Here is a 22,235-nt window from a genome sequence, read left to right on the forward strand (position 1 = left end):
CTGCTGATGTAAGTTATGTTTGTGTTTGCGGTATCTGGTGATCCTTTCAGCCGTAGCTGTGCGGGCGCACTCCTGCCACACCTGTCCCTCCACCGCAGGGCACTGTTCTTCGAGTCTGGGTGGTGGGCTCACCTGAAGTAGGTGTCAGCTGTGCAAAGCCCATGTAGGTCTGTCCCTTGCAAATGGTTTAGATTTGCTTCTGCCTAAGACCAGGCATATCACCATTCCAGGACCACATTTACCCAGTTTTTAAAAACATATTATGTATACTTAAATAATATAAGTTAAATTTAAGCTTATTGCAGGCACGTCCAGGGCTCAGAATTCCCAGGGTGGATTCCCCCCTGCCCATCAGTCAGCTGGTGAAGTGGACCTGGAGGCCCTGCCTTCTTGGGCAAATGCCATGTAGTGTATTTCGTGGCAGCCCTTTTGTGCAAGTACAGCCTCTGCGGGTCCCAGCCTAATGGAGCTCCACTTCCAGCTCCCCATCTTGTGGGGGCCATCCACTGTGGCCCCCCTTTCTGATTGGGCATAACCACCCAGCCCCTCGGTTCCCGAGACGGACAACTGGCCGCTGCAGTGTCAGCCTGAGGACGTACTCATGTTGGTTCTATGTCTCGGGGGCCGGGGGATGCCCGGCCTGCCTTAGGGGCTTAGCTGTGCGTTGGAAAGGAAGTTCAATGTATATTTCCCGGCATTTCTGAAGTAGAAGAGTTTCAGAACTTAAGAAGCCACAGTGAGGGAAGTTTCACTGCTACCGAGTGGAAATGATCTGATATTTAACTAAAACCCTCAGGCACTTAAAAAACCAAAGCATCTCAGGAATAGCCTTTTAAAACCTAACAGGCTCACGGGTTGAGGGTAGGTATTTGATCCTGTACGAAATGTGGTGCAGCTGTGCTTAGGGCTCTCTGGAATTAAATATAACTTCCACTTAATTGATGGAGTTAATATTTCCAGATTCTTTAACTCATGTCTTAAGAACAACTTCAGGTTTTTTGGGGGGAAATGAGAGGAGCCTCGGGGCTTCAGGTATGGGTGTGCCGTGCTCAGAGGCAGTGAGGGTGGCTGCATGGAGGCCGCGTGCGCAGGTGTCTGCCGTACGGCCCTGACTGTGGCCTGTCTTCTCCAGCCTGAAGACCTCAACTCTCAGTGCAAGAGGGATAGGGAGCCGAGCCAGAGAACAGGGGCAGAAAGCAGAATGCTCAGAGCTCCCTCCTCCACCCCCTCCACTGCCCAGCGCTGTGCCAGCTGCCCTCCATCCCCTCCTGTGCAGGCTGCCCTCTGTCCCCTCCACTGCTGGGCTCCTGTACGGGCAGCCACTGCCTCCCTTCTCCCTTCTATCCCTTTGGGCACAGGGTGTCAGGTGCCTCCCAGGTGACTGTTGGAAGCAGGAGGGGTTCCAGGCCAATGAGGGCCACGGTCTTGTTGCAACACTTCCCAATTTCCACCACAATCCTTTGTTGGGTGCCATTATTATGGCCACTTAAAAATACGGAAGCTGCAGGACAGAGGCTCAGGAACTGCCCTGGTGCACGCACACCTGACAGTTCACAGGGCCAGGACCCAAAGCTGGGAGCCCTGCTCCCTGCCTCTCTGCCAACCTGCCTGAAACTGCAGGGCACCAGACTCTGGGCCTGCTTCTGCTTCTGACGTTTGTTTAAACCAGAAAGAGAAAGGGCCTTGGGCCATGATCACTTGGGGAAGCTGGCACATTACAGGTCCAACCTCCCTGAGAACTGCAGGAGCCCACAGAAGCGAGCAGAGGAGGGCTGGAGGGCGCAGTGTTTGGTCAACAGCCACAGAGATGGACCAATAGGAGGACTTACCAATAAGGCACAGGCATCTGCGAACATCAACATGTAGAACACATTGTTCCATCCAGATGGGGAGATGAGCCCAGCCAGCAAAGGGCCCAGGGCTGCTCCTGAAATGAAGCAGGGGACACGCATGGTGCTGTGTGAGGACGGCTCTGGCATGTGACTGTCTAAAATACCCAAGCCCGATAAATACACAGAACACCACTCAACACCTCACTCATGATTAAAGAGGCCACATTAAGACAGTAAAACCTCATTCTCACCCATCAGAGTGATAAGGGGCGAGAGGATTTGTATTACTCAGCATGGCGGGGGTGTGAGTGGCACCTTTTTATGGAAGCAAATAAAAAAACATGCATTGACATCAAAATGTTCGTTCTTTTGATCCAATAATCCTATTTAAAAATTTATTAAGAAATCAATCTAATACACAATCTTAGATACTCTTATGTTATAAGAATATCATTTGGTGAAACAAGAATAAGGCTTGGTGAAACACGAAACTGTGTCAATGTTTATTTCCTGATTCTGATAATTGTGCTGTGGTGACATCAGGGAATTCCTTGTGTTTAGGGAACACATACTGAATTCAGAGTTATCGGTAGAAGGGCAGCATGTCCCAATTTACTTTTAAGTGATTTGGGAAAAAGTATGCACATGTATATTCCTAAGTCTGCATGTATGCGTGTGTATGTGTACACGTGAGTGCATGCGTGTGCATGTGGGGGAGTGAGAGGGGAATGATAAAGCAAATGTAGTAAATGTGAATTACTTGTACTATTTTTGTAACTTCTCTAAGTCTGAAATCATGTCAAAATAATTTTAAAAAAATGTTAAAACAATGGAAAGGAAATATTCCTCAAAAGACCCACAAATATCTAAGAATGTTTGTTGTGCAATTTGGTTATTTATTTTCCTAAAAGAGATTGGAATAAATTATGGTGCATGTGTAACAGGGAGATTCACTGTCCTGGCATGCCAAGAAGAATGAAGAATTTATGCCAGTTATTAACTGGGATTTAATCTCTGACAGGATTCCTAGGGTCTTTCCTACCTCACATGCACGAACATGGCTTCTGGTGTGCACAAAGAACACCTACTACTTCTATAATCTGAGAAGCTCCTGCACTTTCTTCGCCTCGGAAGAACTTGCAGGTAGACACAGTAGCCTGCTGATGTGTGCTTATGTCTATGCCTCCCAAACACCACAAAGTGGACCATGGCTGAACTGAAGAGATTATAAGCCCACAAAGAGAAGGCACCTGTTTTTGGAGGATGGAATTTAAAGGGTCTAACAGCTGACACACTCCAGTTTCCTTGTTCTAGAGAGAGTCAGCCCAGGGGCTTCTTGCTCAGAGCCCGGCCCATCCAAGCACGTGAGGCAGGTGAGGGTGAAGGCAGGAAAGGCGGGCAGCAGAGCAAACAGGGAAGTTAGCTGACAATCTTTCATAAAGGACTATTGGATATGTCCTCCACCTCCCAAGATCCCAGGTTTCTCCTCCTCAGTGTCGATACTCCTATGACCTCCATCCCACCAGGAAAGCCTTGGAATCTGGCACAGAGGCTCTAAGCTCAGGGACTCAAAGTCAAAGGTGGGGCAGGGACAAGGCACCGACTGAGCACCAGAGAATGCTGGGAAGGCCACCAGCTCCTGCCGAACAGCTGTCCACCCTCCCACATGGTGACAGGAATGCTGGCAGCTGGCCCACAGCCCCCATGGACACTGGGGGCGGTCCCTCCTCCAGATTTCAGCCGGACCCCATCCTGTGAAGACCAGCAGCTGACACACCCTCCATGCAGGACAGGCTCCTTAGTGGCTCATTCTCAAATATGACTATGTGAAGGGGCAGCCGAGATCCCCCTGCGTCTGAGGAGAGCCCCAGGGTGGGCAGATGGGTAGGAGGAGGGGAACCTAGAGGAAACCAACAACTGGGGAGAAGCGGCCCCTAGGATGCTGTACTACCTGGGAGAACGGCAGAGGATTAAGTTGAGTCTATGATACTCCTACTAGGTATCTGCAAACCAAGTCAGTATCAGCGGTTTCACAGGATTCAGCTGAACACATGTTGCGCCCAGGAAATCACAGGGCACCCAAAGGCAGAACAGCGCCAATGAACATTAGAGTATGACAGCCACAGAAAGCTCCACATGAAGGCTGGGAGATAAAGTACATCTCTGAGAAAGTAGAGGGAACAATGACACAGGTGAGAAGGGAAAAGAGAAACAGAAGGATTAATCTAGAAAGTTCAATGTCCATCTAATAAGTTTTCCAGGAATTAAAAACAGAAAAAGGTAGGGGGAATTTGTTACAGAGAAAATCAAGCACAGCTTCCCAGAGATGAAGGGCCTGTGTGTCAAACTGGGTGGGCCACCAGGCACCCAGAGCACGCGGATGAAGAGACAAGGCCAGGAGCCCGAGGCTTCCAGGGCAAGACTGGAGGCTAGAGGTGAAGGCCTGGGCTATGGGCAACAGCGACTGTGGGTGACAGTGGAAGCTCCAGGTGCTGGGATCTGGAGAAAAAGGACTCTCAGCCCGCACGTGAGTGCCCACAAACTACTCATCAAGTGAGACAGCACAAGTCCAGCTCCCCAGCGCGACCTGCAGTGAGCTCCACTCAGGGACCCACCCTGAGACAGTGCCCACGGAACAGGAGCTGGAATACAGGGGCCTCACAGGCGAGAGGTGACAGGGACCCGCGGGATGGGTGAGGAGGTTCTGGGCCCGTGCAGCCGCACGTGGGGCTCACGGAGAGAAGGGTGCAAACGCGGCAGGGGGAGGTGTGCTCCGGACCAGGCCTCGGTGCTGACTGCAGGGTGCTGAGGAGGGCAGGGACAGCAGGGGTGCAGAAGGGCAGTGCCCACCTTCCTCCCTGGGATGACAGCGGTCCCGCTGAGTGTGAAGAATCAAGAAACAGGTGGGCTGCATGGCAGTGAGGCCCCAACGAGCAGTGGAAGGCGACTGCTTCTGGCATGGGGCTGAGGGGCACGGGTGGGGCTGTCACCCCATTATGATAAAATTGAAGACTCCCTGGCTTCTATACAGTAACTGTATTACACTTTAGCTTGATATGGCACAAATTAACTTGAAACAAGGCAGGGTTCTATTTAATCGCTCCTCATAAACCTCACAGAAAGGACAGGCCCTGCATCCCACTGGGCTGTGACTCTAGGCACAGCAACTGCACTGGATAAACTGCGGCGGCCCAGACCAGATGGCACCAGCTTATATACAATCAGTCAGGCTCTCCTCCCTCAAACCAGTATTTACAACATTTAATAAACACGTCCAGGTAGATTGTCCTGTGAACAGGTTTTTTTGCTGAACAGTGTGCATTTCCACTGAGCCTCCCTTTGTTGCTGACTGGTTGGGCGGCACTCAGTGTGAGAAGTAATGATGTTTCCATGGTGACCACCTCCTGGGTCTGTGTGCCTGGCGCTGGCAGAGTCCGGGGAGGCCAAGGCCCTGGCAGACCCGAGTGGAGGCGCCGCGGACACCGAGGGGCTGTGATGACCCCACTGGCCAGTATTCAGTACCGATCAGTGAAGGGTCACAGGTGGCCCAGCTGCCCTCTGCTGTCCTGAGTGGGGTAAAAGGGGCTTGGAGCTCACCCCCGTTTGCAGATGGAGCCTCTTGGCCACATGCTTCTGCTTCCCTCTTGCTTGGAGAAGTACATCAAAAAATGTTTTTTTTTAACCCAATTCATAATTTCCCTCCTTTTCAACTGCCCTCTCTGCTTTAAAACAGCAACCAGGGCAGCCAACAAAGCTCCAATTAGCTTCCAGAAAAGGGCTTCACAGTGGGAACTGAACAGACTCAAGACAAAGGCCCCTGTGGGGTGGAAGGTCACACGCTGCATGAGAACCGAGTTCAGCCCGGAACACTCCTGCCTTCTGAGGGTGTGGGAAGTCCCCGTGTGCTCCACGCAGGGGAGCTGTGCTGCCCCCCACACTCTCTCCTGGGCACAGAACCCCGGCTCCCTTTTCCTGGACTTGTCCCCAGGCCCCACCGGTGCCCCCAGAGGGGATGGTCTCACTGTAAACATCAGAGGGGTGGCCGCTACCCCCATCCAGTAAGTTCAAAGTCACACAGAATCTAAAAATAGTCCATGTCTGACTTTGGGGAGCAGTGGAGACTCAAGCCTGGCCTGAACAATGGCCCCCTTGCCCGGTCCATCTTAGAACAAGGGCGGTCTGCCTGCATTGGAGCACACTGCTGGGGCTGCTGGGAATGGTGACAGGAGCATGGCCTGGGGCTTCCCGGGGCCCAGAGGCAGGTGGCCCTGTCCGGGGAACTGTGTGAGCTGCAGGCAGCCCAGAGCCTCTCGGGCCTGGCCCCTCACCTATAAACTGCACAGCCTGGATGGGAGACCGCCTGGCCCTGTCTATGTTTTAGGCCTCTCAGGGCAGCCAAGCAATTCATTTTGTGCTCACTTACTGATCGCCTGTTGGGTTCAGCACCGTCCTCAGCACAAGTACAGCAGAGACCAAAGCAGATCTGTGTCCCTGTGCAGTGTCTGTTCAGGGGCAGGGAGAGGGCAGCAAAGGCAGACAGACACCTCCCCGGGTGTGCACATGGTTTTGATTTGCTCATAATTTCAGGAAGGCCATCCATCCTGATTATTACCAAAGCAATTGGAATCCTTGGCATCTATTAGGAGGTGACAATGTGGTTTTCCCTATGATCACAATTAACCTCTCAGAGCTAAAGTTATCCACATACCTACAGACCCAGTGCCGTCAATGATGGCGGTCACAGTGGCGAGGGCATGGGAGTTTCCTTTCAGACTTTTGTGAGTCCCCTGGAAGAGAGGGAAAGCGGATGTGAAACACCCCAGCGGCACTGGAGCTCCCCGGCATTGACCGAAATATGCTACGCAGTTCAGAATGCTGGCTATTTTCATTAGAAAATTTAAACTCCTCCATCCCAGACTTACTTCGGGAAGGCATACGAAGTTTCAAGGGTTTTTAACAGTCAAAATCCATAAAAAATACTTGTCTAAGCATATTCCAAGTCAAGGAACTCAGCCTTCTCTTCAGGAAACATTTCCCCAGCACAGTCATCTCTTTGCTGAGGCCCACCAGCCCACGTGGGCATAAGAAGACAAATGACACTCGGCCCTTGTCCCTAGCCATGCCAGCACTAACAACCCCTTCCACGTTTCTGCAAAGGGCTTGTGACATGGTCAGATGACTCTACAGTATCTATAAGTCAACCTGGTTAATGACACTGCCAGGGAGGATGGGGCAGAGGGCAGGACCCAAAAACCCAACGTGGGGGCACAAGTACTGAAGAACAAACCAACAGGAGCCCTGGCTTTCAAAGCCACATGCCCAGGCATACTGGGTCACTGGTGTGTGTGCCAGTCTGCTGCCATAAAGCCAGCATGCAACGAAGAGTCAGTGAACCATCTGGCTTCCCAGTGTGCACAGACATTATGCCCACACTACCCTGTAGTCCAAATTAATTATGTGTGTAACAGCAATGGTCTAAGACAACAGTGGGCACATCTTCATTTTAAAATACCTTATTGCTAAAAAGCGGTAACTGCCACCTGAACTTTCAGTGAGTCACACTCGTTTTGTTGGGGAGGGTCTTGCCTCCATGTTGGTGGCTGCTGACCGAGCAGGGTGGTGGTGGCTGGGTGGCTGCGGCCATTTCTTAAAATAAGACAACAGTGAAGTCTACCACATTGATGGACTCTTTCACGGGCGCTCTCTGTAGCGTGTGATGCTCTTTGAGAGTGTGTGACCCACAGCGGACCTGCTTTCAGAACTGGGTCAGTCCTCAGACCCTGCCGCTGCTTCCTCAGCTCAGTGGACGTCGTGTCCCACAGTCCTCCTGGCACCCTCCCTGGGGGCAGATTCCATCTCAGGGAAGCCCATTCCTGGTTCCTCTGCAGGGGCAGCTCCTCACCCGGGCAGGTCTGACCTGAGAGGCAGCAGGGCGGCCCCGTCCTTGGGCCCTGCTTCTGGTCCTGGTTCTCGTGCCGTTCCCACCACACCTGCAGCTGCTTCCTCCCCAGAGGCCTGAGCCCCTCGGAGTCAGGCACAGGGGCTGCAATCAACTTCCTCCAAATGCCTGTTCATGCTGACATTCTGACCTCTTCCCATGAATCACGAATGCTCTCGATGGCGTTGGGAATGGTGAATCCTTCCCAGAGGGCTTTCTGTTTACTTTGCCCCAATCCACTGGAGGAATCACTCTCCCTGCAGCTAGAGCCTTACGACATGTATTTCCTGAATAATAAGACTTGAAAGTTGAAATGACCCCTTGATCATGGGCTGCAGAATGGAGGCTGAGTTGGCAGGCGTGAAAACATGAATCTCGGTGTCCATCCCCATCAGGGTTCGTGGGTGACCAGGTGCACTGGCAACGAGCAGTCATATTTCGAAAGGAATCTTTTTTCTGAGCAGCAGGTCTCAACAGTGGGCTGGAAATTCTCAGGAAGCCATGCTGTAAACAGACGTGCTGTCACCCAGGCTTTGCTGTCCCATTTGCAGAGCACAGGCGGAGTAGATTTAGCATCATCTCCAGGGCCCGAGGACTTTCAGACTGGGGAATGGGCAATGGCTGAAAGTCTCCAGCTGCATTAGCCCCTGACAGGAGAGTCAGCCTGTCCTGTGAAACTGTGAAGCCAGGCACTGACTTCTTCTCTCCAGCTATGTATGAAAGTCCCACGTGGCATCTTCTTCCAACAGAGGCTGTTTCATCTACACTGAAAATCTGCCGTTTAGCACAGCCGCCTGCACAGATGACCTGAGCTGGATCTCCTGCGTGACTTGCTGCAGCTTCTCCTTCGGCACCTGCTCCTCCACCTGCACTTTTATACCATGGAGACGGCTTCTTTCCTCAACCATTATGAACCAACCTGAGCTGGCTTCCAGCTTTTCCTCTGCAGCCTCCTCACCTCTCTCAGCCTTCACGGACTTGAAGAGAGTCGGGGCCTTGCTCTGATGAGGCTCTGGCTAAAGGGCTGTCGTGGCTGGTTTGGTCTCCCACCCAGACCACACGTTCCCCATATCAGCAGTGAGGCTGTTTCACTTTCTTATCATTTGTGTTCACTGGAGGAGCACTTCTAATTTCCTCCAAGAGCTTTTCCTTTGCTTCACAACTTGGCTATTTGGGGCAGGAGGCCCAGCTTTCAGCCCATCTCAGCTTCAGTGCGCCTTCCTCACTGAGCTCAGTCATCAGCTTTTGTTTGAAGAGATGTGCGACCCCTCCTTCCACCTGAACACTCAGAGGCCACCGCGGGGTCAGCAACTGGCCTGATTTCAGTATTGCTGTGTCCCAGGGAATAGGGAGGCCCGAGGAAAGGAGAGAGACAGGGGAACAGCCAGATGGTGGAGTGTCAGAACTCACATGGTGCTTATCGGTTAAGTTCACCATCTTACATGGGTGTGGTTTGTGGCACCCCAAAACAATTACAATAGTAACATTAAAAATCACCAATCACAGACACCATAATAAATAATCATGAAAAAATTTGAAATATTGAGAGAATTACCAAAACGTGACACGGAGACATGAAGTGCACACACACCACTGGGAAGCGGTGCTGACAGACCTGCTCCACGCAGGGGGCCGCATGCCTTCAGTTTGTAATTGAAGTGAGGTACAATAAAATGTAATAAAGCAAGACTTAATTGGGCTGTGGCAAAATGATGCACAAACATCTTCCTAGATGCACAAATGGAGGACAACAAAAGGAAGAAGCTGAATCAGGAAGTGCCCCAAAGCCTGAGACTTAAAATAAGCCAGAGGCTATAAAAACAAATGCTTATGAATGTTTATGTACTAAGCCTATAAGATGAAGCAAAAACGCAAAGTGATGATCACCCATAACCCATGTTTTCTGGAGTCTAAAAAGAGAAGTGAAAGTTCTCCTCTCCTTCTAATCCAACAGGGACAGACAACTGTTACTGGTCTGGTGTGGCCCTTCCAGACTTTTCTATGCCCCATACAGACAGGAACATGGACATGCTTCATAAAGGCAGTTTCAGGAGCACTGTCAACAAAAGGTGGGCCTGTTGCTGTAGGTCAGCGGCCTACAGAAGATGAGAGAATCCCAGCTCCCAGGGCCTCTCTGCTCTGCTTCTCGCGGCTGGCCTCTGGGTCCCTGGGGGGTGGGAAGGGCCCAAGATGCTGAGGACCACGCACCAGAGAGCTGGCTGCTCCGACGGGGCTGAGTGTCGGGCTGACGTCTGCCTGTGGCCCTAAGAGAACGCGGATAGGGGCAGGAGCCAAGGCCTGCAGAGGCCCGGGCTTGCCGCGGTTTTTGAATGAGAGAACGAGCTGGTGGCTGGCGAGTTCTGGGTCTCATTCTGGAGGTATTTGGGAGAAACGCAGAAGACAGAGGATCACTGGGCCAGCAGGGCAGAGCATCTCCATAAGTTCACTTTGGGGAGGGTGGGGTTTGTCTTTTCTTTCCCATTTATTTATGGAAAAGACTTCTATGAAGCGATTTGTATTTCAGTGAGGTGCTGCCTGCAGATGACAGCACATGACTCCTGCGTGAAACAGCTTTCATGTCAGAGGACCAGAATGGCCCGCCTCCCTGGGCCTCTGATGGGGACCCCACACCATCTTGGCAGCAGCCCCCTTCTTCCAGGAAGAACTGGGCAGCTGCTCCTGTGGGTCCAAGGCCACTACGGCCTTGGCATTTATCAGCTTGTGCATTGTTTCTTCACCATGCCAGCTTCCTCTCTGCAGTATGTCCTCCCAGGAGTGGGAGCGGGGGCAGCCATCTGGTCGGTCTCTGCAGTCCCCAAGACCAGCAGAGGGCAAGCACAGACCGGGCAGGACGATGGGGAGGAGCTGACCTCATTTTGCCACAGCCCTGGGCCCCGAGGACCGGCTCTGGGCACAGGGCCCCAGCCTCCAGGGAATGAGCGAGGGCAGCCCAGAGGGGCGGGCCGGCCTGCTGACCACGCCTTGAGCCTCAGACCAGCCCCCTCATCTCATCTCAGCCCCTCATTGACAGAATGGGGCTGACACCTCCCCTTGTTTGCAGAAGACTCTTAACAGCATAGACATCAGCCACCTGTAAGAGGTGCTTACATAAATGCACGATTTTACTAACAGACATCATCTGTCATGAGTGGAAGAGGTGACCACGGTAGGCCCTTGGCCTGGGCTCTGGCTGAGACGCGGCCACTCACCAGGTCGGCAGAGACGGCGGTCGTGATGAGGGCATACGGCCCGCTGACCAGGGCCCCGCTGAGCAGCAGCATGGCTGTGGAAACCGGAAACCATTTTTAGGTGAGGAAATAGGCAGCTCTTCCCTCTGGAGAGCTGCCCTGCTCCTAGCCACCCCTGGGTGGGCACCCAGTGTCGTGCGGGGCCTGGCCTGAGTGTTTTGCAGTGGTGACGACTGGTGTCAGTGTCATGAGCACCCTCTTCTAAACTTGCCCTGAGATAGTCTTCTCAGCCCAGTCACACTCTCCCAAAGGTTCAGGCTGTGCTCGAGGCCCCAGTACTGCTGCCTGGGCTCTCTACAGGGGGCTGCTGCTGATATGAGGTGAGGGTGCACAGCCGTGACCCAGGGGAGCGAGGGCCCCTGTCGCCCATATCGGCTGGATGCTGACACTGGCCACAGCCGTGTCCACAACAGAATGGACTGCCTCCCAGCAGCTAATGGCAGCCCCCCAGGGAGGCCCAGACACCCAGCACTGCCAGGCTCCCCACAGCAGGATAACTGACCCGGTTCTGAGATGCATACTTCCCAGACCAACCTGGTTCACATTCCTTGGTGCAGAAGCTTCTGGGCCCACCTCACATCATGGATATGTTCTGGGTAAGTTTTAATGGCATCACACATAGCCTACAACCCTTCCCATCCCCAGTGCTGGTTTGTCAGGACAGAAAAACTATGCACTAAGCATTGCAGCCGTGATTTGGCAGCACTGCCCACAGGAAGTTAAAGCCAGTCCTGCAAGGTCATGCCGTGGCTCCCAGGGCGGCAGCTGCCAGCCAGCTGGGAGGAGCAGCTGGAGGTCTGGCGGCTCTAGTTGGGGTGCAGGTCCCAGGCTGCTGCAGCCCCGCTGCCACCGTGCAGGGGACAGGCTGCTCCTCTGATGGCTCCTTGCTGCTGGGCACCACAGCTTCGCACCCCAGGCCAGGTGGCCTGCACTCCCCCAAGCTTGCTCTCCAGCCTGTGGGTGTCAGCCCTTCTGCCCTGCGTGCCTCTCCCAGCGGCCCCACCCGAAGAGCAGCAGGGGGCCATTGTGGCCCATTAGGCTCCAGCTACACCGGCTGGGGGCTTTTTGTTGTTTTGCTTAATTTCATCAAGCTGTGTGGACAAAAAGTGTGTGGAAGGACAGAAAGAGCCATGGACTCACCGACAGTGGCTTCTAGACCCATCTTGCTAATGGTGGAGAATATGTAGAGCTGTGAGGGGTGGAGAAACAGGAGAAAACAATGGTGCATTGAAGTAGCTGAGGGCCTGCCCAGGAATCTGGATTTCTGGAAAGGCAGGCAGGAGAGTCCCAGGCAGCCCACTGGAGAGCGGAACTCCCGAGAGGAACTAAGGCCAGGTGGCCCCGGCAGGTGGTCTGCACACAGGCGTCCAGGCAGTGCCCACCTTGTCCCGGACCCCCACTGTCCGGGCCCCACTGTCATTTCCTTAGTAAAGGTTCCCTGAGGGACTGTGGTGGGCAGTGTCCACAGGCCCAAGATGACTGAGAGCTAGGCCTTGTCTGGGGAGTCAGTGGAGGTGCAGGTGGGCAGCCGCTGTAGTGCAAGTTGGTGAATAATGATGTTACTCATAGCAGCAGGGTTGTAAGAACAGTGATGGTGTGATGATGTTCCATTCAGCTCTCACATTCTCACTGTCAGGTGGTGGTCCTGTACCCCTCATTTTTAGGTGAGGAAATCGGCAGAGAGAGGGGAAGCCGCCTGCCCAGGGTCATGGCTGCTGAATGCTTACAAAGTGGCCAAGCCCAGTGTTGGGGTGGGTGGTCACGGCTGCCTAGGGAGGTGGGGGAGGCTGAGCAGGAGCCTGTGAGGGGAGGGTGGCCCTCAGGGAGCAGGGCCTGCGGGGCCAAGGGTGACTGAGAGGAAGTGGCGCCCGCTGTGGGTCATGTGGGCAAGCCAGGGGTGTGGGCTCCACAGGCCTGAGGGCTTAGAGTTGAAGGCTGGGATCCAGGAACCAGGGGCCATGAGGAGGGCTGAGCTGGGCTGGACAGTGTTTGCTGGTGTGGAGGACAGAGGGTGGCAGTTTCCAGACAAGCATCGGGGGCAGGGGAGGCTCACCGTTGGGGCCGCGAGCAGCAGCATCAGGCCGCAGGTGGAGGCCCTTTTCTCCAGTCGGTCTGAGATCACACCTGCCAGGATCCCACCTGCAAGGCAGAGGGGCGGGTCCTGCAGGCTCATCTTGAGACAATCCCATCAAGAAGCAGTTTAATCTATGTTACAGCAGCAAGATGAAAGCCATCTCCCTTCTCACGGCCTGGTGCACCCCGCCACGCGCCAGGAGGCTGCCTGAGCATGACCTCCCAACGGGCCTGTAGCAGTCGTCACCGAGTGCGAGCGGCCCAAGGCGTCTCTCAGAGGAACACAGGGGGCGCCTGGGGGCTGGCTTCCCACTGGCCCGCAGCCCCACACCTGAAGCACCTGTTCAGTTCCCATGCCCACAGGGCCACCTGCTGTGATTGCAGCTCGTTCAGGCTCGCAGTCAGGGCCTGGGGCGCGGGAGAGGGGCCTTCTGTAGGGCCGCCCGCGTGGTGAGACACCTTGGGGACACGTTTTCCTGTCGGCAGTAAGTCAGCCCGAAGGGGTCACGGGCCACAGGGGATGATGCTGTCAGGTTGCCAACGATTCTGTCATGGAACAAGTGGTGACGAACTCACCGAAGATTCCGCCCACATCAAACAGGGTGGAGAGCTCCCCGGCTTTCCTGGCATCAAGGTGATCTAGTGGGGGGAGCACAGAGCCACCGTGAGGGGCCACAGCATTGTCGGACCCACGCATGACATTCTTTGTTCCATAGCATGACCAAAACTGAGCAGCAATTACTAGTTGACTGACAGTAAAAGAAAATAAAAGTAGTCCATGTGGGCAGACCCCCAGGAAGGATGCAGAGTAAACCATCGTAGCCACACAGTGAGGGTCCTGGCTTTGGACTGTGACCACCCACCACCCCGCCTTTGGCCAGTGTCCTTCAGCCATGCCGTCAAACGCCACCCAGAAGGGCAGGGGAGGCACTGGCACTGCAGGAGGCCCTGCGACACCTCCGACCCTCCGCTTCCAGATCTGCACAGGGCATGATCCTGCCAGGCCCCCAGTAGGGAGAGCCCTGGGGACTGGCCACCACAGGTGGGGAATCAGGCCAACCCTTTAGGCCCCAATGAGGCCATTATTATGGCAATGACACTTCCATATCCAATTCTCTTTTTGTCTATACATTTAACCATCACTGTCACACACAACCTTTCCTTTCCAAGACTACAGCAACCAGCGGATACAAGGGGGTTCAGATCATAGGCACTGCCTAGAATTTAACATGTGCTTCTAGCAACAGAGACTCACCTACACTGGTGATGTACAGTGGAAGCCAAAAGAGGAAAGTATAGCTGACCAGCTTTGCGAACAGCAGACACAGAGAGAACTCTATCACCCCCTGAAAGAGAGAGTGAGCCTGTATGCACCCCAAATGTGGACTCAGCAGGCTTACTTAAATACGCCGCAAAATCACAAACTGTGTTGTTCCATGTTGGCACCTGCATGGGAGGCTGGTCTTAGCATGTGCAGATGTGCGGGGAGAGGCTGAGGGGCTGCCCAGAGAGTGGAGGCCTGACCGGGGCATGCTGCCAGCACACGGCTACCTTTCAGGATTGAAACGTAGTGCCCTATTAGATCAGTCAATAAAAGTATGCACTGATGAGGTTCTCACACTGCAATGTTCTGAAAACTGAGCTATTCTAGTTCTCAGAGTGTGGTGGAGGGAAGGGCCGGCTCGCCCACGAGCAGAGGGCCCTCTCTCCCTGACACCGAAGCTGACCTGGGGGTACCACTGTGCAGGACACAGGCTGCTGCAGCCTGACTAGCAACCTGCGGTGCTGGGGGAATGTCAGGGGAGAAACACAGGTTCTCGTGAGTCAACCGAGGCCTGGAGGCTGGTGGCGCCTGGGGGAAGCTTGTGTTCCATTTCATGACTGCTCGTAGACAGGGTGGTGGTGCTGTGAGCCATCATCTGGAAAATGTGAGTGAGAAACGGGAGAAGGCTAAGGCGCCACGCTGCGTGCCCAGTCCAGCAGGGAACACGCTGCTCAGCTTACAGCGGGGTTTTGAAACTAGACAAGCGCCTGTCTTGACACTCGACCCTAGGATGAGGGTGTGCGTGAGGGATCCCTGGCATGCCCACCCTGTGCCTGCACGGTGCTCTGTGCTTCAGTAATGACCTGGCTGTATCCGCGGTCCGTAAGTATCACACAGGTGCTGGACCGGTATTACTGGTAAGGACACGGTGGCTCAGAGTGGTTAACACACATCCCCATGACACCCAGCTCATCTGGGGCAGGGCTGCGGTCAAGACTGGCCATGGCTCAGAAGCCTGTTCTCTCCATGACTCTACTTTCATTTGTAGAACTAGTGTGCACCCAACTTTCAGCAAAAGGGTTTGAGTAGTTACACAATAAGGTACAACAGAAAGGTTACCAGTTACCAACAAAAATCTGAAAATAACTTTTAATTTAAAACCAGCATCTCCTACAGGACAGCTGGCAGGGATCTTTTGCGATGGCTCTGGGAGTTCGGGCCTGGGCTTCACGTTCTCCAGTGGCTCCAGGGTTTCTGCAGCCCCACCTGCACCTGGGCACCAGCAGGACTTCCTGTTCCAAAGCAGGAGCTCTCCTAAGTTCCTTCCTTTCTGTGACGGGGTTCCAAGGTCCAGGTGCCCAGCCTTCATTTCCAGCCCTGCCCAATAGCAAAGGGGCCCTGGGTCTGAGCTCCCCCTGGCTTTCTCCCCGAGGCGGGCGCTCCTGAAGCCTGTGTTGTCTGCTATGGGACACTCACTGGCTCCTCTGACTATCAGCCCCCATGGGCAGGCACCTAGGTTTCTAAGTGTGGTCCACAAGGCCTGGCCACAGTGCCAGCCTGCGCGTGCTGCCCCACGTGGGCAGTGTATGCTCCCTCCCCTCTCCACCTGCTTCTGCTCTCAGCTCTGCTTTGCTGCCCTCTGTGGCTCACCAAGTCAGAACACAGCTCCCACATGTTTTTTGAAAGCCCCGCAGATTCTCTACTGAGGCAGCCCATGAACTTAACAAAAGGAAAATTGAAAGCAGCCAGGAATCCCCCTGGCGCACACGTCCCCCACCCCATTTGGAATAACTTTCTCCCTGGATCTCCTTGGCACCCTGATCTCATCCGAGGGCCCCCGGCAGCAGGTACTGTGCGTGCTTACTAGCCTGGAGTCAGGGCCAGCTGCCTTGCCAAGGACCAGCACACCCGATTTTGAAACAAAGCACAAGTCCAGTGTGTGGACACCAGCTTCCTGCCTCGAGGGGTGGCTTCTGGTTCTCTGCCTGTGTCTCTGCACACTCCCCTTCGTGCTCCTTCCCCATTAGCACACATACTCCATCGGGCCGGGTCTGTCCTCCTGAAAGCACTTTAAGGGGTAAGGAGAACTACGCGGGCTCACCAGGCCACAGAGCAGAACTCAGGGACGGTGTCTTCAAGGACTCCCACTCAGGGGTTTCAGGGGCCAGTGGGTGGCCAGGGAGGCCTGGGGAGGGACTGGGCCATGGGTGCAGGCCCAGTGGAGCCAGAGTTTCTGGTTTTTCAAGTGAAGATGGGAACCTCTATTTGTGAGATTTGTGAATTTCTTCATGTAGACAACTAATTAAAAAAAATTTTTAAGTACGGTATGAGAGGCAGACAAAACACACAGCCTCCTTCAGTCCTGCACCACCTGCTCGTGCCTTCCTGCTCGGGTTGTGGGCTCCCACCCTGAGGACTGTGTAGCCACGGCTCCTTCTCTGAGCTGGATGGCCAGCACACCAGTGTCTCCTCACAGGAGGCACAGATGTCCCTTTAGAAGCTCCTCCCAGGCACAGGTACTCACGGGGATCCTCAGGGCGCCTGTAAAGCTGATGGCGGCCATGCCCCCGCCGTCGGCCGGGAGGACGATGATGTGGTTCTGATGTGCAGAGCGCGTTCCATCCGAAAGGAGTAAGCATTGCATCTCGGGGTCCTGGGGTGGACGCCACCAGGAAGAAAGCAGACGAGAGGTGTTGCCAGGGGGTCCTGGTGAGGCCAGGCTTCCTCAGGACTCATTTGCTCCACTAACTGCCTGGGGGGCATCATGGGTAACATTCCCGCCACAGCCATCGTTTTACAATCATGAGCATTCACTAACTGGAACTAACTGAAAACATGCACAGCCCTGACTCAGCAATTCTAGGAAACCAAAAAAATAACTGGAAAAGTAGAAAAATGCTTATATGATAAAATGAATGTCATGCCACCATTGAGAAAAATTCGTAAAGTATATCCATATAAATGATACATCTTGCAGTTGTAAAAAAAAAGTTTGTGAGATTTTTCATGACATGGGAAAATGCTTATGACATATTAAATAGTAGGCAACATTCAAAACTGCATTTCATTACGATCTCAAAGAATGTTTAAATATTTACCTAGAGAACCAGGTAACTAGAAGATCTATTTATAGCAAAACAGAAGCTAAATTCTAAACCAACAGTGGTTATCACCAAGCAGAGGAACTATGTGTAATTTTAAGGAAATGTCAATAAATTCTTTATACAATCCTATTTTTTTTAAGGAGTTCACAGTGGACATATGTTATTAGTAACATTATTTTAATAATGTTATAAACCAGTTCTAATTTAATAAACCAGTTCTAATACTTTGTAAATGCCAATTCTAGACATTCTTAAAGGACAAAGGTTGTCTTCATTAAAGCAAAGAACAGCGGTCCCCAACCCAGTGGGGTGTTAAGTCAGCACAAGGAAGATCTAACAATGTTCTTCATCAGTGAACTATGAAGTTTGAGGACTTGAAATGTTTCTATGTGGTTCAGACTTTACACAAATCAAACAGGTTTTATTGTATTTATCTCACTGTAACCCATGCAAGTTGCATTTGAAAAGCAGTTAAAAAAGAAAATGATAAGGCATGGCTGCATCCCTCTCTCCATACTTAGACCTCTCTTCCAGTGAAAAGTGGGAACTGAGAAGCTGGGGGTCAGGTTACAGTACCTACAGCACAGAGCGTGCTCAGCACCCTGTGCCATACCCCTTGGGCGCCCACTATTCCGATGGCCTTCTGATGGACATATTCTCATTTAACCATATACTCGGATGTTTCAGAATGAAGATAACAAGCCCTCAGTGGGAAAGCATAATTCCTCCCTAATGATAATTCCAGAAAGGCACATGAAAACAGAGAAGTATGCTTTGCTTTTGGAAGTGAACTTTTTGCTCATGAGCTATGCTGGCCATCCAGTTTAGGAGACTCAACCAATAGTTTTCACCCCTGCTGCACACTGACGTCCCTGGGGCTGAGAGAGAGCTGGGTGCCCAGGCTGTACCCAAGCACTGAGGGCAGCCTCTGGGGGCAGACCCCAGGCAGTCCAACCTGCAGCCGAGGCTGAAATGGCAGGACATGGTTTTAAACATTAAGTAGGCGGACGAGCAGTTGAAATGCAGCCAGATAGAGAGAGAAAATTAAAGCGAAAAGATTCCTCTTTGGCAGGAGACTCTGACAGTAGGAACTGCAGGTCCAGCACAGCACCCCCAGTCACACCCCTGGGTCACCGTCACAGCCCTCCTGTGCTCTGGGAGGTGCTGCAGGGGCTGCCCGCTGGCTGGTGGAAGCTGCTGCTGGCCCTTTCACACCTTAGCTAAGGGGCTGCTGCACACCCACGCTTTTATGTCTGGGGGTGGGGGTGGGGGCTCTTGGCCACCAAATCCCAGTTGTTTGCAGTGTTTAGAGGAAACAGGGAAATTTGAGGCTCGAGTGGCTTCTCCAAAACAATTCATGGGCACAAGGCTACCGCCTCATTCTTGAGCCAAAGAATCACTGGGCAGCCCAGGACGCAGGAAATCTGTGCCCTGAGCTCCACAGGACCTGGCAGGATCTGTGGGGCCTTTAGCAGGGGCAGGACCTTGTCAGCCAGGGCACCCATGCCCAGGTATGCACTGCCAAAGGGCTGAAGGGCTCTGTGCCATTAAAACACACGCAGGGGTGGGGGTGGGAGCATAATAATGCCCGTGCCTCTGGTGCTGCCTGCAGCTGCCCTGGGAGGAAGGCCCTCCCCATCAGGCTGCTGTGGAGTTCCACTCCCACTGGGATGCCGGGGGTAACCTGCAGCATTGCACAGCCCCGCCGGGCTCATGAAGTGCGCTGAGCCTCAGTCCATCAGAAAGGTCCTCAGAGAAGCCAAGGATGATGAGGATGCGTGACTACAAAGGCGACACATCTCACCCACCCCCAAGACAAGCATCACGCGGACCACAAGCCCTGGGAAAGGGGCCACCACAGGGCTACATGACACACAGCCTCTTTCTCTTTGTTCTCATGGGTTTCCTCACCTGTACCTGTACTCTTCTGGTTAAGTCCTTGAGGGTCCGGCCAGATGCACAAGAGAGATCAGCAGGACTTTCTGAAAAGCAGCGGTGACTGGGGGCTGGGTGACGCCCAACACCGAGCTCAGTGACCTGAGCCGGGCCACTCTGGGAAAGGGGACCCCAGGACAGCCTGTCAATCCTGTGGGACATCCTGCCTGCTGATCCAAGAGCCATGTTCAGTGCATGAGCTCTTTCTGCCACACGAGGGCAAGGGATGCAGCCCAGGTCAGTGCTCACAGGCCCCGTGCAGGGATCAGGTAAAGGGGACACAAGGGGCCAGGGCCAACACCCGCCTGGCCATGCTGGCATCCAGGTCAGCTGGGGCGCAGCCTCGGGCCTGAATCAAGACCCGCCGGGGCCTGTAAACATGTAACTGCCTTTTTGGTGACATGTGCATGAACAGATTTCTGTAGCAGGAGCAGAGAAGTTATACTCAAAGGCAGGGCTAACTTCACTGGTAATTCCACAGAACATAGGGCCTGGGGCCTAGCTTCAAAGGAAAAGGTGTCTTCAGAACAGTCAGAGAGGAACTAAGCTATTTGGACATCAATTAAGACCTGATAGTATGGACCGAATATTCATGTTCCTCCAAAATTTGTATGCTGGGTACCAATCTCTAATGTGATCGTGTTCGGAGAGGAGGCCTTTGGGAGGTGATCAGGTCATGGGGTGAAGGACTCCTACTAGGATTGATGCCCTTCTGGGAACAGACCCTACGGCGCGTTCCTGTCTCCCTGCTCTCTACCACTGAAGCTCCAACAAGAGGGCCACCGTCTGCAAGCCAGGAAGCAGGCCCTCACTGCCGGGTCTGTGGGCTTGGACTTAGCAGTCTCCACAAATAAATGTTTGGAATGTGAGAAATAAATGTCTGTTGTTTAAGCCAGTCTATGATATTTTTGTCAAAGCATTCCAAAATAAGACACCAATTATTTTTTAGTGTTAACTCAGCAGTGAGCAGAGCAGAAAATTTAAAGCACTTCAGTTGAATTGCCCTAAAATCCAAAGACCAAGATATATAACACACCATCTTTCCCTTTTCCATTATATCAACCATCATGAATAAATTTCCTTAGGCAATAAAGAAAAAAGAGTTAGAAGCCTGTTTATGATTTCAATGATTAAAACCAAATCTAAAATGCTTCCGGGCTCAGTGTGGTCAGGTAAGCAGAAGCCATGTGAGGAACTTTCTGGAAGCATCCTGAAAGGGAGAGGGTAGGTGAGCCCCAAAAGCTAATGGGAGACAGCTAGACTGCATCGCAGTCCCCATTTCTGAAGGCCTAGGCAGGTAACTGAGCGTCTCTGTGCCACACTTCCCCTTCTGTGAAGTGGGGTGAGGACAGGTGGACAGCTGGAAGACGACTTTCTAGGTTGTCCCTTGGTCCCACCTCATGTTCCAGCGCCCCCTTCTCCTCTACCTGAAGCACCCCCCCACCCCCTCCACAGCTCTCGCTCAGGCCACCTACTCAGGGAAGATGCCCAAGACCAGGCCTGAACAAGTGCCTGCCCCTCCCTCTCTTGGGGGGCAACATTCCTGGCAGCTTCTGCAGAAAACTCCTTTTCTGTCTGTACCTAGTCCCCAAAAAGTGAGCCCCACAGGAGCAGGGCCACTGTGACTGACGTTCACGGCATGGTCTCGCCTGGCATGGTGCTGTGACATCGAGGGTGGCATGATTGCTGGATGAATGAAGCATGTTCAAATTTGATTACCAGCTTAGAGTAAGCTTAGTCTACGATCCAAACATCTACCAGGGGCAAACTCAAGTTTCACTGGAGAAGCCCAGCGCCAGGTTCGTTAGGACCTGACCTTTCTGCTCCGACTTCCTGCCAAGCAGCAGAGGCTCAACTCACCAGGGGCTTGGTTTTCCCTTCGGCTGGGCTTTGCTTCTGTAACCTGAACCTGCGCGCGCCGTTCTCAGGGCCTCTCACCTGCTGGGGCAAGAGACTCTCCTTAGGGCAATTACTGAACCAGCAGCCGACATCATGCCCAGTCACTGCAACCTTCGCAGACCATGAGGTTAGTCACCGTTCCACACACACACCACACAGCACGCACTACACACACTACATACCCCCCCCACATACACACATGCACAACCGCACACAATACACACATACCCCGCACAACCACAGACACATCACACACAAAATAACCACCCCCCATAAACACCACATACACACACATACAACTAGACACACACACCAACTAGATATCTACACCCCTCCCCTCCGACGGCCCTGGCAGTGGATGGGCTACAGGGCTGAGCAGGGAGGAGCTGGGATAACACCTCTGCATGTGGCCCGTCCACAGGTTGACAGTGACTCCCTGGCTGAAACCGGGAAAGTCAGTGGCCTTGCAAGTTTATGGGGTGAAGTGAAGAGCTCCCTCTGGTTATGTCGTGAGAGGGCAGCCACACGTCTCTAAGGGCCATGACCGCGGAACTGAGGGAGAGGGTCAGGATGGAGACACAACATCAGCGCCTGTGGAGGTGCTGGGCCACGGCCTGTGCAGGCTCCCTTCAGGTGGAGAGAGGCCGAGGGCCAGGCTGGGGGTTCCCACATCTGGGGGCCTGGCACAGGATGGGGCAGGGACAGCAGGCTGCAGAGGCCCTGGCTGGCATGTGACTGGCATCTGGAGCCCGAGGAACCTTCCGCAGGGAGCAGCCATGGTGTTCACGCCTGCGGCTGTGAGGCTGAACACTTACCGCAAGGGTCACGTGCTGCCTGGGGAGCCTTGGTGGCTGTTCCAGCCACACAGGGAGGCCGAGAAAGGAGGGGAGCATGCAAGGGAAGTCGGCGAGGGGCGACTGGTGGGGTCTGACCAGTTAGGCA

The 22,235-nt window shown here is 53.5% G+C and overlaps 1 protein-coding gene across 7 annotated transcripts in view; it reads right to left on the reverse strand.

The window, feature by feature from the left end:
- SLC37A1 (solute carrier family 37 member 1) overlaps positions 1-22,235 on the reverse strand; it is a 69,120-nt gene that overhangs the window by 3,425 nt on the left and 43,460 nt on the right. For 6 of the 7 annotated variants that reach the window (XM_073231293.1, XM_073231292.1, XM_073231291.1 and 3 more), the window contains 9 exons: positions 21,255-21,332; positions 16,880-17,008; positions 14,347-14,437; positions 13,668-13,730; positions 13,072-13,157; positions 12,159-12,207; positions 10,980-11,053; positions 6,541-6,619; positions 1,830-1,927 (listed from right to left, as the gene is read on the reverse strand). In XM_073231293.1, the coding sequence (XP_073087394.1) occupies positions 1,830-1,927; positions 6,541-6,619; positions 10,980-11,053; positions 12,159-12,207; positions 13,072-13,157; positions 13,668-13,730; positions 14,347-14,437; positions 16,880-17,008; positions 21,255-21,332 (747 nt within the window). The remainder of the gene's footprint in view (positions 1-1,829; positions 1,928-6,540; positions 6,620-10,979; positions 11,054-12,158; positions 12,208-13,071; positions 13,158-13,667; positions 13,731-14,346; positions 14,438-16,879; positions 17,009-21,254; positions 21,333-22,235) is intronic. The other variant, XR_012129106.1, reaches the window with a different exon arrangement.

Source organism: Manis javanica, chromosome 3 (genome assembly GCF_040802235.1).
Source record: "Manis javanica isolate MJ-LG chromosome 3, MJ_LKY, whole genome shotgun sequence".
In the NCBI taxonomy this organism is placed as follows: domain Eukaryota; kingdom Metazoa; phylum Chordata; class Mammalia; order Pholidota; family Manidae; genus Manis; species Manis javanica.